This window comes from Lineus longissimus, chromosome 11, assembly GCF_910592395.1.
Source record: "Lineus longissimus chromosome 11, tnLinLong1.2, whole genome shotgun sequence".
NCBI lineage: Eukaryota > Metazoa > Nemertea > Pilidiophora > Heteronemertea > Lineidae > Lineus > Lineus longissimus.
The window spans coordinates 3308752-3325934 of record NC_088318.1 but is presented as its reverse complement, the minus strand read 5'-3'; the positions used below and the strand labels follow the sequence as shown (position 1 = coordinate 3325934).

Sequence of the window (17183 nt, the reverse complement as noted above, 5' to 3'; positions counted from 1 at the left end):
GTCTGACCTAGTGAACCTACTTCCTTGCTGTACAGTGTCTTGGGGGAGCATCTGTAACCCCTCAAGGGCATGTAACATTGTCTCAACCTATTTGTCTGACTAAGTCATCACAACCTAACTATGTCTGACCAATGGACAAACTGCTGCAATCTTCCTTGCTATACATGACGTCGCATCTGAATAACCAGGCATGAACAATTATCACAACCTTTCTCTGTCTAACCAAGTGGACATCCAATCTTTCTTGCTGTAAAAGATGAACTCGGAAAAGCACCTGTAGCAATAGTCCTTGCTGTGCCGGATGTCTAAGGGACGGCATCTGCAGTGCCTCAATAGCCAGGCATGAAGACATCGTCACAACCTAGCTCTACCTGACCAAATGGATGGGACACACTGTTGTAATTTTCCTTGCTGTATGCAGGATGTCTCAGGAAAGCATCGGAGACGGTCAGAGGCACATCCATTCTCTGAGAGACTCAAATAAATTCCCATTTTGTTCAAACTGACAGTGTCGGGGGTAGGGATCCCTACCCAAGTAAGGGTAGAGATGGGATTCAACCATGGCTCTTCAGTGCTGGACGAGACATGGCACAGACGGTCAGAGAGGCACATTGTTAAGAGTGGGGTACCATCCCAGCCTAAAGTAGGGGGAAAGATCTGAAGATCGTCACAAGCTAGTATCCCTGTCTGACCATTGGACAGACTCTACAACTTCCTTGACCAAAAGGATGTCTCAGAAATGGATCAGGTCTTACCAGATGGACATACTGTAGCAATGGTCCTTGCTATGTAGGATGTCTGAGGGATGCATCTGCAGCGCCTCAATAGCCAGGCATGGAGACATCGTCACAACAAGCTGGTATCCCTGTCTGACCAATGGACATACTCTACAAATTCCTTGACTTATAGGATATCTCAGAAACGGATCACGGTCTTACGAGATGGACATACTGTAGCAATAGTCTTTGCTATGTTGGATGTCTAAGGGACGTATCTGCAGTGCCTCAATAGCCAGGCATGAAGACATCGTCACAACCTCTCTCTGTCTTACCAGATGGACATACTGTAGCAATGGTCCTTGCTATGCAGGATGTCTAAGGGATGTATCTGCAGTGCCTTCATAGCAAGGCCTGAAGACATCGTCACAACCTCTCTCTGTCTGACCAGATGGACATACTGTAGCAATGGTCCTTGCTATGTAGGATGTCTAAGGGACGCATCTGCAGTGCCTCAATAGCCAGGCATGAAGACATCGTCACAACCTAGCTCTACCTGACCAAATGGATGGGACACACTGTTGTAATTTTCCTTGCTGTATGCAGGATGTCTCAGGAAAGCATCGGAGACGGTCAGAGGCACATCCATTCTCTGAGAGACTCAAATAAATTCCCATTTTGTTCAAACTGACAGTGTCGGGGGTAGGGATCCCTACCCAAGTAAGGGTAGAGATGGGATTCAACCATGGCTCTTCAGTACTGGACGAGACATGGCACAGACGGTCAGAGAGGCACATTGTTGAGAGTGGGGTACCATCCCAGCCTAAAGTAGGGGGAAGGATCTGAAGATCGTCACAAGCTAGTATCCCTGTCTGACCAATGGACAGACTCTACAGCTTCCTTGACTTATAGGATGTCTCAGAAACGGATCACGGTCTTACCAGATGGACATACTGTAGCAATGGTCTTTGCTATGTAGGATGTCTAAGGGACGCATCTGCAGTGTCTTCATAGCAAGGCGTGAAGACATCGTCACAACCTCTCTCTGTCTGACCAAATGGACATACTGTAGCAATGGTCTTTGCTATGTAGGATGTCTAAGGGATGCATCTGCAGTGTCTTCATAGCAAGGCGTGAAGACATCGTCACAACCTCTCTCTGTCTGACCAGATGGACATACTGTAGCAACGGTCCTTGCTATGTAGGATATCTCAGGAAAGCATCTGCAGTGTCTTCATAGCAAGGCGTGAAGACATCGTCACAACCTCTCTCTATCTGACCAGATGGACATACTGTAGCAACGGTCCTTGCTATGTAGGATGTCTGAGGGATGCATCTGTAGTGCCTCAATAGCCAGGCATGGAGACATCGTCACAACCTAGCTCTGCCTGACCAAATGCTAGACATACTAGTACTGTGGCAATCTTCCTTGCCATAGATGCAGGATGTCTCAGGAAAGCATCTGCAGTGTCTCGGTCGCCTGGCATGAGGACATTGTCACAAACTAACTCTGTCTGACCAAGTGGACATACTGTAGCAATGGTCCTTGCTATGCAGGATGTCTAAGGGACGCAACTGCAGTACCTCCATAGCCAGGGATGAAGACATTGTCTTACTGCCTGTTTGGCTTGGACCGTGGGAATTTTCTTCCTTTGGGAGAATACTTTTATGGCGATATTAACCCCATCTGGGCTGGTGGTCTCTACTATACTGCCTGAAGACATCGTCACAAACCAACTCTGACCAAATGGACACTGTTGCAAGTTTCCTTGCTATACAGGAGGTCTCAGAAAAGGATCTAAAGAGCCCAAGGGCATAAAAACCTAGTCACAACCTATCTGTCTGACCAAATGGAGACTGTTTTTTATTCTTCCTTGCTGTTCATACACAGGGTTTTGCGGGAAAGCATCTGTAATGCCTCGAGGGCATGTAACATCGTCACAACCTATATCTCTGTCTAAGTTCATATATTGGGTGATATGAATAAAGACCAGCAAATGCTTTTACTTCAATTTTGTACAGAAAGGCCTAGTGTAAATGTACATGGAGTTTTAGATAAAAGCATTTGCTAATCTTTATTCATATCACCCATTGTCGCTATCTTCCTTGCTACGCAGGATGTCTCAGGAAAGACTTTGAAGCATCTGAATAGCCAGGCATGAAGACATTGTCACATCCTCACTCTGGAAAGGCTTTGCGGCACCTCAGTAGCCTAGGGTTGGAAAAGGATACCTGTCCCTTCAGTATTTGACCAGACATGCCACAGACAGTCAGAGGCACAATCTGGAGAGAGAGTTACAAATAAACTCCCACTTGTTAACACAGAAAAAGTTGACACAAATGTCTGATAAAAGGTTTATCATGAACTCAACAAATTTTGAACAAAGAACTTAACAATTTTGCAACTGGACAATTGATAATTGAAATTATACAATTGTTGGTGGAAGATTTCGAAATTCCTAAACCTCCCCAAGAGGAAGGTCTCCGATTTCAAAAACATGGAAAAATACATTTGTACAGTTTGGGACGGAATGTAGATAAATTTGGGTCAACCCTGTCTACGGATTTTCACTGCGTCTATTCTTACGTGACAATAAACCATATGCTGCATGCTGCTTTGACGTCTGCCGTCCATCCACTGACTCGCTACGCCCCAACGTTGCACTCTTCGGTGATTGAGACTGCCATACCAACCGCAAGGCCGTAAAGGAATCCACCATACCCTGGCTGGTTAGGCAAGGCTTTATACTTCGGTATACGAAATCGTTCATGTGCAGTTATGCAAAATGCAATTTAGCTAGTTTCATTTCTGAAAAACTTTTGAGTGGTGATCAGATTGGGAGCTGGGGCGGCACTGAGGGGTAGGGTGAAAGTATGGTAGGACCACGGTTATGAAAGCTGTTCGTGGTCAATAGTTTGCCACAAAAACTTTGTTCTCATGAACTATCTGTACATGAAAAAGTGGTTTGTTGTGATTGAGCTGGTTTGATTCAAAATGCAAAGTTCGAGATTTCCACGATGTGAATGCAGTACAAAGACTCATGTAAAAACGGCCTATAGGAATGGTATTTTGGAATAGGAATAGTATTTTAGTCACGTAAGAATAGTCACAGATTAGTATTTTATCACAGTCTTGCTTGAAAAACTTACAACATACTACACAAAAACAAATCTTAACAGGCAACGCATAATTCAGATAATAGTCGTAAACTAGGGAACTGGAACTACAAATTACATTTAGCAATGTGTAAACTGGAACTACAAAATACACTTGGCAATGCAAACTATAAACTGGTTGGCAATATTAACTGGAACTACTGATTACATTTTGGAATGAACTACATTCTTTGTACATAAATACACAGATTTGGCAATGTTTCCTCATGAGACAGTTTGACATAGGCACAATCTTGTACATCGTTGCACAAAGGAGACTATCCTACCACTTCTCATGTTTTTCTGCCTTTTCCCAAAATGCAGCATGTGGAACCACTAGCCATTGCTGGTTGCATATACTAGTGAAAACCTAGTCACAACTAATGACTTATTTCTTCGCTTTCTTATCATCTTTTGCTTTGAAGAATTTCAAACCAAGAAATTCACCAATTCGCTGTAACATCAGCAGCAGTAACTCTGTGTCCTCGTTCGGTGCACCCTTGGTCATCACAGCATCATAAAAGTACAGAATAGACGATATCATGATATTAAAGATCAAATAATTTGAGACGATAACAAACGAAAAGAGAAAGAACCTTGCCGTATTGACATCAACGACTGCTAGATCCCTGTACTGTTCATCGATTCTGCCGTATGCTAGATTAAAAAGGTTCATCAGAGCTTGTGCGAGACTACTGTATTCTCGCACGTGGCGCCCAAACATCATGGCGCCAAATCCTGAATAAGCAAACCAGAGAATCAACAAACTTAAGAGGTGAAATTTCAATGTTGCCAATGACGTGTTTAGTGTTTGCAGGAAGTAAAAGATCTGTGGGTTGAATCGTAGGAGGTGGAGGAATTTCAACGTTCCCAAGACGACCAGAAATGCAATCAGATATCCGAGTATGGAATCCAGGAATGCTGAATGAGCAAAGCTAAGAAATTGCGTCTGGTCATTTTTGTATTGGTGAAGCAGTCTGGTCGTCTCGACGCTGCGGAGTATGTAAACAACAATGGTTGCTATGGAAACCAAAATAATGGTCACCTGCAACCAATTCCAGTAGCTATGGAAATATTGCCATTTTTCACGCCTTATGTTCAGTATTGCTGCTACAATGAACGCAATCATGAAAGCGCAGTAGAAAATCTCGCACGCAAGGACGACGACATGAACCGGTGTTGTGTAGCGATACAATCTGATTGGCTGCCGGATGCTGCTGACAACAGCACTTCCTGCGTCGGGGAATTCCAAAACACCAGTCACGACTAAAAATAGATTCGTATTTGCGCTGTAGACGGTAAACTCCAACAGGATGGCGATGGAGTTTTTGTCTAACCAGAGTTGTCTATGAAGGTCTCTTAAGACCTGCCGAGCGTCGTTTCCTGTCGATCCTAGCCGGACGATATAACCTCCACCGCTGAATGAGAACACTTGCCCCAACAACGGAAGGCTGCGCAAGGTGTCACCTGTCTGGTAGATGTAAGCCGTTTGGAGCCTGGAAATAAGAAATTGAAATAAGAGCACGTCTGTATTACAATCACACGGAAAAAAGCAATAAACTTCTGAAAGATGAAGTACCAGTTACTTAATCTGCTTCACTCTTATCAGCAATCACATCAAAATTGCTTGATACCAGGAGAAAATATTTTTTCATATCGCTCTGAACCCCCCTCCAAAACGACAAAAAAGGCTGCTTGGACTGCAGCCTGGAGACGTCTGCTGAACCATTCACTGGACTGAACTCAACAGCTGACCTCTGGGCAGTGTGGAGATGTCTTAACTGCATCATTCACCAGACTGAACTCAACAACTGACCTGGGCAGCTTGGAGACGTCTGCTGAACCATTCACCAGACTGAACTCAACAACTGACCTGGGCAGCTTGGAGACGTCTGCTGAACCATTCACCAGACTGAACTCAACAACTGACCTGGGCAGCTTGGAGATGTCTGCTGAACCATTCACTGGGCTGAAATCAACAACTGACCTGGGCAGCTTGGAGATGTCTGCTGAACCATTCACTGGGCTGAAATCACGTCTGATAAACAACAACTTACCTGGAGCATTTGGAGATGACTGCTGGTGATCTATCAACTGGACAGGACCACGTCAGGTTGTAAGCTGAGGTGTCTTCAGTGTACCCACCCACGGCATCTCTTCTACACACACCAACCACAATATCACCAAAGCTAGAGCAGCTGCCTAAATGAAGAACACAATTGATGAGGAATTGTTTAGAAGTTTGGTGGGGAAGTGAGAGACGAAAGAAGGGATATTGTAAACTGTGTTGCAACGCCAAACGTTCGCGAATTTGCTCATTTTTCATTTGGCGCGGACTAAATTCAGAAATTTAATGGTCAATGCATGAGTGTGGAATTTTTTGTGAGATTTATGTGCGCTTTTGCTTCCCAAATTGCAAGACTCGTGTGTTTCAAAATTTCACAGTCAATTTCAAAGATTTTCATGAATTAGCATGGGGCGTGCGCTCAGTGCGCCCCTTGGATCTGGGCCTCGCACTATTACTTACTTGTAAGTGCTCTGACCTGCCGCAGCTGAGGTTGTCCCACAATATACAAGGATTCGCCCATCAGGAAGCCTGGCCTAGTGTTGGGGTAGAGACTGTCCACTATGGTCGTGTTCAGCCATTCCCAAGCAGACGGAAAGTCCTTGATCTGCAGACGTATGTTAGATGAAATGTTGTAAAACACAATAATTGATTGAATTATTTTTGGCTTGGGCTATAAATTCAACAAAGGGACCAGCCATTAACCATCTTGACTGCATGGTATATTTCAACTTGGAACTTTACAGGTTGTAATTCAACTTACCTCTGTAAAGCTGCTACCAAATACAGTTTTACCGACAAAGTCTCCAAGATAATACGACTGCGGGTCCCGTTGAGCATATGCGATCAGCAATATCACCCAGATGTACGTAACGTAGCCAATGATCTCTTTCAAAATGGCCATCATCCTCTTCTGCTGGTGATGATGCTGCCTGGCCTTCAACACGTCTGCTTCGGGTGGTGGCCTATATTTTGGATCCGAATGCCTCATCTCCTGCAGATGCTGTCGATGGTAGAACAGCCAATTGCTCTCTAAACTTTTCACTGGAATATTTAAGAGAAAGTCATGTTTTAGAAATGATGGTGGTCTGACTCACAATAACACATGATGATTGGGTGTATAACTATCAATTGAGACATTCCACCCCATTTTCTTGTTATGTTGCATCATGGACAGACACTGTCTCCTCCAAGCAATTTGTTTTAAAATGACCCCCTTCATGGTTTTTGTACCTAAAATCATCAAACTAGGCCCTAATTTTACATCACAAACCATGACATTTCTAAAAGGACAGTGAACAAAGACTTCTCCGTGTAAAGAAGAGGTATCTGCACAACCTGTCCCCCTTTCAAGTCAGGCTAAGAGTCCTGTACTCACGTGGCTTCCACTTCCAGTCTGTAAGCTGCCTTGCCCTCACAAAAACCTCATCACGTCCTCTCTTCAACACAACTGCAAAGAACAACGCTAAGACAAGGATTTTCAGCGGCTGCAGGCACAGGATGTCCATAAACATCGTCTCAAGCACCGTCAGCAACCAATTCCACGACTTCTCCTTGCCGTAGTTGAGGCCGTATAACATCGTGAAGAAGGCCGCGCTGACGGCCGCGAGGAACAACAAGATCCAAGCGATGTAAACAAACCACCATGGCAGCATCCCGTCCCATCGGCAGCATCTCTGTATTCGTGCAAGACCCGTGACGTCATCTGTATCATCAAGTTCAAGAATGATGGCCTTTTCTTTCACAATGTGTTTCGCTTCTTGGACATGTAACAAATAGTCCGACACACCATGCAGAGGATTCTTCCTAGTTCTACCTGCTTTATAGACATTCTCCTCCTCGTTAATCTCCCCTTCATCATGGTCTAGATTCACAGAATGTTCAAATGTACCTTCCAAAAGATCGGCAACATCCTGTGTTTGATACGCAAGTTCTGTTGACAGGTAACTTATAAGGACTTGACGACATTTACTAAGTTTATCAGCAAGCTCGTGAAAAGCCTCGTTTTCATCTTCACTGGATGTAGGTGGAGCCGCCGTTTGCTGTTTGTCAGAAGGCGCTGATCGGTGTACTGTTTGCTGTCTGTCAAAGGAGGTCAATCGGGCTTCAGTTTGCTGTCTGTCAAAGGAGGTCAATCGGTCTTCTGTTTGCTGTCTGTCAAAGGAGGTCAACCGAGCTTCAGTTTGCTGTCTGTCAAAGGAGGTCAACCGAGCTTCAGTTTGCTGTCTGTCAAAGGAGGTCAACCGAGCTTCAGTTTGCTGTCTGTTAAAGGAGGTCAATCGGGCTTCTGTTTGTTGTTTGTCAAAAGAGGTCAATCGGGCTTCTGTTTGCCGTCGGTTAGAAGACCTCGACTGGGCTTTGGTTTTTTGTCTGTTAAAAGAGATCGCTTCTGTTCTTTTGTAGGTAAGCGGCTTCATATTTGCAATATTAGCTGCCTTCTTGAGCCAAGCATTAGAGTTTTCATTCAAATTTGAAGGCAACAGACGGGGAGTTTTCAAATCTTCTCGTGGTTCACTTGGCCTATCTTGGCTCTTGATATCACCAACCTGCGACGCTGATTCTGACTCTGCCTTTTGACGGACTTCATCAATCTGCCGTCTGCTGGGCTGCACGTCTGCTCCTGATGCACCACCATCTGACATGAAATCGTCAGATCGTAAAACCCGCATGGAATTAAAAGAATCACCGCCCAAACTTGCTGAACCACCAGCGTCAGGATCAGCTAAATCATCAGCAGTATACAGCAGCAACTCACTCTGCTCATCAACCTCGAGTTCATCGCCGATAATCTTATTCAAATCATCGAGAAAAACTTCTGGCTCGCATTCTCCGGACTTTGTCAAATCTTTGAAGTAAGCGTACAGCCTCGTTTTATGATCCTGAACCTGAGCTTTAATGGCCTCAAGATGGCCAACCTCTTCTTCCTTCTCATCTAAGCGATGATTTTTCGATTGCCTCGGTCTTAGGCGTCGAAACATCTCGACCAGTAGAATGTTAATAGGCAAGACGATCAGAGCACTCTCGATACCTGAAACAGGAGAAAAAGGAATTTGGTTGGAACGGAGTGCGAAAAGGGGATTCGGCATGACCAGTGCATTAGCCGACTTTCTACGTTTTCCAATTGAGCCACTTACTTATAATGAATGAATGCCAATTGAACACAAATGCGCCAAAGTCCAGATCTGGTATCCCTTGGGCCTCTGGGTTTGCTTCGACTCCGAAGAACATGATGTTCGTCAGCAGGGTGCAGAGGAGCAGGCAGAAGCAACAGGAGAGACGCTGCACTCGCGTGAACTCGCTCGTGGGCGGCCGCACAAAGATGGAGAAGTAGAGATGGGAGTCTTTCAGACCTCTGCAACCAAGATGACAAAATGTATCCGGTGATTTTAAACGTATTGTAGAGGGAAACCAGTGACCCGGGAGGAAACATACGCTATCAGGCAGTGGGTCTATCACATGATATCGTACACCAACAAGGAGTCAAGCCTACAATCTCTTGAGGTGACAGGTGCTGAATTTATCGTCAGTCGTACTACTGTGCCACACTGACACCCTTTAGGATTACATTACAAATCAAGAAGCCATTGATGACGAAAGTCTCCTCTTTTGCCTACCTGCTCATACTTGATGTGAAGAGGTGATTGAATTGTCTCAGATCCTCCCCCGTGGCAACAGGGAAGACCTTGTCAAGGACCCCATCACCAATATTGACAGACAGCCAGCTGTAACAGAGAAAAACCCACTCGTCGTCCGTCTCCATTTTCTCGACTGTCACATGACTCACAAACCTGAAAAGATAAAACGGCTGTGTTAGCAATCTCATTAGATGTCAAAGATCCTGTCGTGTTACCTTTGGTGTTTCTTAAACCTATCTTGAATTAATCTACACCCTGTCCCGAGTAGCTATACTCACCAATCAGGGCTTGCGCCCAAGTTGTCCTCCCACAGATGGATGGACCTCGAGTCACCAAGGTCTTCCTCTGTCCTCAGCAGTACAGTGTCTGCTCCTGTCTTACACATCCTGTGACGAGAACAAGCAGTAGCTCTACTCACCAATCAGGGCTTGTGCCTGAGTTGTCATGCCAGAGTCGGATGGATGTCAAGTCACCCAGGTCTTCCTCTGTCCTCAGAAGTACAGTATCAACTGCTCCTGTCTTACACATCCTATGGTGAGAACAAGCAGTAGCTCTACTCACCAATCAGGGCTTGTGCCTCAGTTGTCATGCCAGAGTCGGATGGATGTCAAGTCACCCAGGTCTTCCTTTGTCCTCAGCAGTACAGTATCAACTGATCCTGTCTGACACATCCTGTGGTGAGAACAAGCAGTAGCTCTACTCACCAATCAGCGCTTGTGCCTGAGTTGTCATGCCAGAGTCGGATGGATGTCAAGTCACCCAGGTCTTCCTCTGTCCTCAGCAGTACAGTATCAACTGATCCTGTCTGACACATCCTGTGGTTTGCGTGCTGCAACAAGTGCGGCTCACTTTTGCCTTTCAAGCCTGAAACAGAAATGAATGATTTGTAGCATTACAAAGTCCCTTATAAAGTATTCTTAAAGGGAGGCTATTAGCAGGAGCTAGGTAGGTCAGATTAGGTTACACTGAGTTGCCAATAGGGGTCACTCCTTATCTCGCACATCATCAACACTATTGACATTATCAATCAGGGAGTTGAGCTGGCGACTGATAATAAGTCAAAGCGCATTAGAACGACTAACATAGGGTTGAAAAAAGCACCAGATAAATGTGGAATACGTTAATGTCACAAGTGAAGCCATTAGATCCAAACTCACCAAACAGTGTCATTGTCACATTAGAAGTTGTTCCAGCCTGTCTTCTTGAACCGTTGAATACGGTCACCAGATATGCATGTCGTGCTAGGGGATCGTTGTCAGAGAGCTCAAAGACACCAATCTGAAATGATATAGGGCGGTTAAGTAAATGGAAAATAGAGGCATAAATTTTGTAATCCTTTTAGACATGGACCTCATAGAGACTGATATATGCTGTCCATTTACAGCATCTTGGAGAAATCAGGAGTTAACATTCCACCTTTAGGTGCCAAACCAAATGCAAATAGAGGCATAAATGGAAAATAGAGGCATAAATTTTGTTGTTTTTTTGACATGGACCTCATAGAGACTGATATATAATGTCCATTTACAGCATCTTGGAGAAATTAGGAGTTAACATTCCACCTTCAGGCGCCAAACCAAATGCACCTTTATGCAATTCCTTAAGGACATTCCCTTGGACTGAAAATGCTGTCCTACTAGAGAAGTAACCTGATATCCTAGGTGAATTTCAATGGAGATACCCAATTCTAGACCAAATTTAGCGTCCCCAATAGCAAGTGTCATGCCAAGGCATCTGCAAAAGGGATGTTCAAACGTATCGTTAATCATACCATTTCTTGATCAACTTTGTCTTTCCTTCTTGCCCAGACCAGCATGAGGAAATAGATGATGGTCAGCACAACCACCAACGCAATCGTCAGCGGATTCTCCCAGAACGTCAGAAACTTGCTGATGTCTTCCGCAAGGTTGAGCTTGTTCGGCATTACGAACCACGTGCTGCCAAATGACGACAGATGGGTACAGAGGCAGTGGGTGAGGCTGGGGATGGTATCAGGTCCAACCTTAAGCAAGAAGAGCAAAGAAATTGCTGCAATCTTAGAAGCAAAGGCGTTAAAATGAACAGCTGATGTAGCGATTTTGTGTTTGAACCTCGCATCATTTTTTTCTGAAGTGTTTGAATTTTCGAGTTTGACTCTTGACTCCAATACTTTTGAACAAACTCATCTTATAGTGGAATGGGCGCCATACAAACACAGCAGAACCTCTCTCTTAAGGACACCCTTGGGACCGACAAATGCTGTCCTTGATAAATAGAGAGGTGTTCTGATTAGAGAGGTCAAAATGGAGACAACAAATTTGGGATCAAAACGAGTGTCCTTAACACAGCCGGCCTGACCTGTCTTTATGCAAGTATCAATTCGTGTCTTGTACCCCCCCTCCTCAAGGGTACGACACCTTATCACCCTATAACGACATCTTAAGACTCAAGCATCACCCTTTTTTCACCAATGCTACTTTTTCTTTCGTCAAGACATCACCATCAACAATATATCAGTTATCACCATCATATAAAGTAACCGGACTAATTTTACTGGGTAAGGCTGTATGTTCGACAAGACATCGACACACTAGCATCCTTATTCTTTCCAGCTTCGCCAAATTTTCACTAAAGGAAAAATAAATACTACTCAAGCATCGGCAAAGATTAGTGGTGATAGCTTAACAACCCTTGAGGAGGGGGGGGGGGGGGGTACAAGAAACGAATTGATACTTGCATTAGTAGAGAGGTGATTGATTAGAGAGGCCAAAATGAATGGAGACAACCAATTTGGGACCAAAACAGTGTCCTTAATAGAGAGGGTGTCCTCAATAGAAAGGTGTCCAGTAAGGGAGGTTCTACTGTCTCATTCTTTATAACATACCGAGCATCCTTGTCCCCTCCACGTCTCCACTGCAGTGTCCCAGTAACGACACTGGGACCTGGAGGAAGACAGCATCAGGTCATACGCGGTAGTGTTGGTCTTGTTCCTTAGCAACACACCAAGGTGGTACGTTCCTCGCTCGAGGAGGAGAGAGGCTGGGATGTACGCAACATATTCGCTACCATATCTAATAATGAAATAAAAAAGCTCTCGATATCTAACCCAAACATAATGAAATGGCCAGGGCCATTGTGCTCACCTCATGTGGAGGAAAGATGGATGAAGAGCATGGTATTGTGTCATGTAGTGTTAGGTTTGATGTAGTTCCAAGCAATTACAGTTTCCCCAAAATGGCCAATTTACAGTACATTTGACCTCTGTGACCTTGAAAAGTAGGTCAAATCAAAAAAGACCCAGGTGACACATTGAATGGTTGTTAGAATTAGATGTACCTATGATATAAAATTGGTGCCAATCGGGCAAGTAATTAAGGAATAATAGCATTTTGAAGAATTTTGGATTTGGCCCCCTCCCTGGAGGCCAAACGTGCCATAGTTACATCCTAACAGCCAATTTACGCCATTTGACTTCTGTGACCTTGAAAAGTAAGTCAAATCAAAAACCCGTCTGATATGTGATGTATCCATGCTAGGAGTACCTACCATAAAATCTTTATTGAAAACGGATCATTAATAAGAGACATATCACACTTTTTATGTTTTCAGTTTTGGCCCCCTGGTGGCTAAATCAGGAATCAGACCGGACTGAAATTCGGTCACCCAGGTGTCATTACATGGGGTAATATGTGTACCAAGTTTCAAGTCAATAGCTCCAGTAGTTACAAAACGTGCTCTGCTAACGGATGACGACGGACGACGACGACGGATGCCACGCCAAAGCAAAAGCTCACCTCTCAGAGAGGTGAGCTAACAATCAACATCAGGCACACTAAGTGGTTGTTAGCAGCAAAACTGTCCTGCCCATATCTGAGTCATGAAGGTTGCAGATTACAGGCAAGAGCAGAGATTATTGATGAAGTCGGGGAAAAACAAGATGGCTGAAAGGAAGATCTTTAAGTTTTGTTTACATGGCTTGTCTGAGCCAACATCCCCACCGTTGTCATTTGACTTGTGCATCAAATTAAAGTGACACATAATTCATCCATGTTTTGCCGAAGTAGAAAACTGTTTTGAAGATTATCTTGACAATTCAGCACTTTGACAGAACGTGTTTGCATAATAGTCAAAATAATTCTATATTATGTAAGCTTGTGTCGCAATGTTTGAAATATCACAACTGGGTGAGATTTCTAACTTTGTACTTTACTTCCTTGGTGAGCTGGCTTAGACATACCCAGTTCAAATAACGTGGAAGAGTAAGCCTTTATGCTGCTGGGAAACAGCCAATTTCTGCACTGCCTGTGAACAGTCATTTTTATACCTGATGAACCTGGCCATCACCCAATTACTTGATAACTCATTCGATAATGGATCAAGTTCTTAATGACCATAGAGGAAGATGCTATTGGAAGCTGGATTCAGCTGTCTCGGTGAGATCAGTGTGAGACCTGCAGCACCCTGGGTGTATTCCTTCAACATGACAAAAGTGTCTCATCAACAGCATTGACAGATCATCATTGTTGAAGTTCAAGATGAGAGTGGTTTCAGCCAGCTCTAAATACACCTTATATAATTAATATATCCCTGTCAAAGCCAATGCAATATTCTCACAAATCACAAGTGCTTGTTGATAATTATGGATGACCCCCAACGATAATTAGGCCAAGAGATTCACTGGAGAGGTGTGCCTCTCTACTCTTTGGTCCACAGTTCTTATCTATAGTACCGTATTTTGCTGCGTATAAGGCGCAGCTTTATGACCCAAGAAAGCCCTAAAATCGGGGGGTGCGCGTTATACGAAGGTGCGTGTTATCTATGGCCTAGCCCTAGGAAGCCACCGAATGATCACAAGATTTTTTCCATCAACTCATTTCTTTTGACGGCTTTTTTGGCTCGCAACCAAGTCGGCGCATTTTATATTTTTAATAATAATAATAATAGTAATAAAATGATATCACATTTGTGTATGTACAGTGTGTCTTTTAATAACCGTAATTGGATTCTTGGCAGATCCAAATAGTATGCATGCTTCCCGAAATTGGTGGCTTGCATTGGAACTAACTTTTTCCCCCTTGTCCGTTATTAAAGGCATTCAAGTGTGTTGGTCAACCATGACTATCTCCTTTGTCCCTCCACCATAAGGCCTAGTTTCCCCTTATGACATCACTATTTCGGACACTCAGCACCCCATTTCTGGAAAGGTGTATAGAATCTATAAAGAATCTGAATTGAAATTCAATTCAAAGAGCAGAACCCTCAATAATTGTGTTAACCAAACATTATCTGGTGACACTTTCCATTAAACAAAACTAATTAATCTGACCATTATGTCACAGAATTATTGTGTGGACAATAACTAAAGGAGTGGCATGGCAGCCTGACACCGGGACAATGGACAAGGGATTAGGCCAGCCTAGTCAATACAGGCATAGACTATTGAATCAAATGGGTTGGGGGGGGTCACATGACTTAATTAGCAGAACCACTGCCCAGTGCATTTTGAATCAGTGCACAGGCTGTCTTTGGGCTGAGGTGTTTGGAAAAAATTGTTTCTCATTTTTCATTAACTGCCTGATCAAATTTATCTAAATTTGAGGAACGAAATTTTATCTTTTATGCCTAGTAGCCAGTAGATTCTTGGAGGGTAACGTCCAAACTGCTTTCAAACAGCTGAATATTCTGTTCCCTCTTTTTTCTTCGAAGGAGTTTCTTTCCCATTTTTCCATTGGCGATGACCAGAGGCACGTCAGCCTTGGTGTTAGCTGCTCCAAGTTGGGTAAAGTACAACTTCTTTTCTACTTTCCCAATCAAAACAGATTATGCTTTTGTTCACCTCATGGTCACCTGACAGATGATACAGACTTCTTATCTTCTCATCACAGTAGATTTTTGTTCAGAAATACAGATTTTGTTGATCAGTCACACTGAAGTTAAGAACCTTAGTAATCTCCACCAGCAATAACTCCTTTGAGAAGCTTACCATACACAATTCCCAACCTACTCGTCAGCCATTGCTGAAAGATAACCTGGGTTGAACGTGTTACTGGGATGTATTCAATAAGATACCTGGGGCTGTTGGAAAGACAGCAAAGACCCACATGATGTGATGTCACATGCATTTCTGCCCCCTCTAGGAGCATACAGTGGTAACTAATAAACTGACTGCAAAATGAAAGCAAGTTGAATATGAGATGTGTATCATTCTGTCTCGGGTTGCAGAGAAAACTATCTCGCAACGACCCACATGATGTGATGTCATATGCTTTTCTGCCCCCTGGGGGCATACAGTGGTAACTAATAAACTGACTGCAAAATGAAAGCAGGTTGAACATGAGATGTGTATCATTCCATCTTGGGTTGCAGAGAACTTCAAAGATAGGAATATCATGGTCCTTGACAGCCTCAGCGGCTTCTGACCATTTTTTGGCAACTTCATCATTTGAAAGTGAAATGAATTCTATTTTTGGTTAGGCATCCGTCAGCAGTAAGGCAGAGGTCAAATACAAAGCAACTCAAAACTCGACAGTGAAAAAAATACTGTCTGGCACCGCCATCCCGACTGTGGTGTACACCCGACTATAACAAGTGTAAAGGGAATATGCTGTTATGGATGTCAGATGGTGGTTCCTTGGCTTTACAAAGAATTTCCGGAACAACACCCCACGGCGACACCTAGGACCACTCCGCTAATCAATTGATTCGTTCGCAACGGTGTCAAAGTCGGGGACTAGCGAAGGGCGACTCGCTTCCTGTACCGGGTGCCGGAAAGTGTTTGCATTGTTAGCCTATAAACACGAGATTTCAATCCTTGTCTTGGGTGTCTTTGAGAGAACTGATCACACACAATTCCCAACCTACTCGTCAGCCATTGCTGAAAGATTACCTGGGTTATACGTGTTGCTGAGATGTTTTTGAAGAGAAACTTGTGGCTGTTGGAGAGACTTCTTGTCTAAACAGTTCCATTCTGCCCCCTCTAAGGCATAACAATGGTAACTAACTAATAAACTGACTGATAAATAAACCAGGTTGAACAAAAGATGTTCATCATTCCATCTTGGGTTGCAGAGAAAACTAATCTTACAAAGACCCACATGACGTGTTGTCACATATCAACAATCTTTGAGCCAAACATCAAATATTAGTTTCTTTAACTTTTCGGCTGACGCTTATGTGAACTGTTGCAGTTTCATGGTTATCTTTTTCTTTCGACTCTTAGCTTGGATCACTTCAGGTACTTGATGCAACACTTTTGACAGCACCTTTGCCGGCAGTTCAACAAATTGTCCCTGAATGGCCCACCTAGTCCACAAAGGGAAGACAACCACCCTCACCGAAAGGCAGTGCACTGAAAATGACTGCATCACACTGCTTTTGACTGAAACCCCCACTGCATATGACTGTCTTAGGCATATCATTTTTTCTTAATGTTTTAAAACCACTGATTTTGACTGAAAGACCACTGCAAAGCACTGCCACTTGCATATCATTATGAACGAGGTATTTCAAAAACACTGCCTATGACTGAAAGACCACTGATTTCCACTTCTCCAACTCTGATCGAAACCCGTGGCATTTTCAACATGACTGAAAACCACTGCTTTATGACTGGTGAGATTAAGACTTGATGGC

General features: G+C 43.8%; 1 protein-coding gene across 1 annotated transcript; it reads right to left on the bottom strand.

Annotated features, from left to right (window-relative positions):
* Positions 1–2925: 2925 nt before the first annotated feature.
* On the bottom strand, positions 2926–15566 carry LOC135496047 (polycystin-1-like protein 2). Its single transcript, XM_064785155.1, has 13 exons — positions 15556–15566; positions 12436–12622; positions 11344–11574; positions 10730–10850; positions 10277–10436; positions 9552–9725; positions 9072–9289; positions 7316–8965; positions 6701–6981; positions 6400–6544; positions 5930–6074; positions 5672–5841; positions 2926–5435 (listed from the first exon to the last, which is right to left on the bottom strand). Exons 1-13 carry the CDS (start codon positions 15564–15566, stop codon positions 4261–4263), a joined length of 4668 nt encoding a protein of 1555 aa, XP_064641225.1. The 3' UTR covers positions 2926–4260.
* Positions 15567–17183: the final 1617 nt, after the last annotated feature.